The 208-nt window shown below is 56.7% G+C and overlaps 1 protein-coding gene across 1 annotated transcript in view; it reads right to left on the bottom strand.

Annotated features, from left to right (window-relative positions):
* The window catches only part of LOC117940667 (sodium bicarbonate cotransporter 3-like), a 3,316-nt gene that overhangs the window by 379 nt on the left and 2,729 nt on the right, over positions 1-208 (bottom strand). The window contains exon 5 of the mRNA XM_034865870.1: positions 21-126. Coding sequence (XP_034721761.1) covers positions 21-126 — 106 coding nt within the window. The remainder of the gene's footprint in view (positions 1-20; positions 127-208) is intronic.

The following is a 208-nucleotide window of genomic DNA, read 5'->3' as shown; positions in this document are numbered from 1 at the left end:
GGGGGGGGTGGTGTCCAGACCTTCACAGTGAGCTCCTCCCAGCTGATGCCCTCCATGCTGATGTTCCTCTGGCTCCAGATGTGCAGGACTTCAGCCGAGGCGTTGGCCGGGGCCGAGCACTTACACCTGCGGGGACACGTTAAGACCTGAATAACCTTCAGAATATAACACTTACACCTGGGGGGACACGTTAAGACCTGAATAACCT

Source organism: Etheostoma cragini, unplaced genomic scaffold (assembly GCF_013103735.1).
Source record: "Etheostoma cragini isolate CJK2018 unplaced genomic scaffold, CSU_Ecrag_1.0 ScbMSFa_3016, whole genome shotgun sequence".
Taxonomy (NCBI): Eukaryota; Metazoa; Chordata; class Actinopteri; order Perciformes; family Percidae; genus Etheostoma; species Etheostoma cragini.
This window is presented reverse-complemented; position numbering and strand designations above follow the sequence as displayed.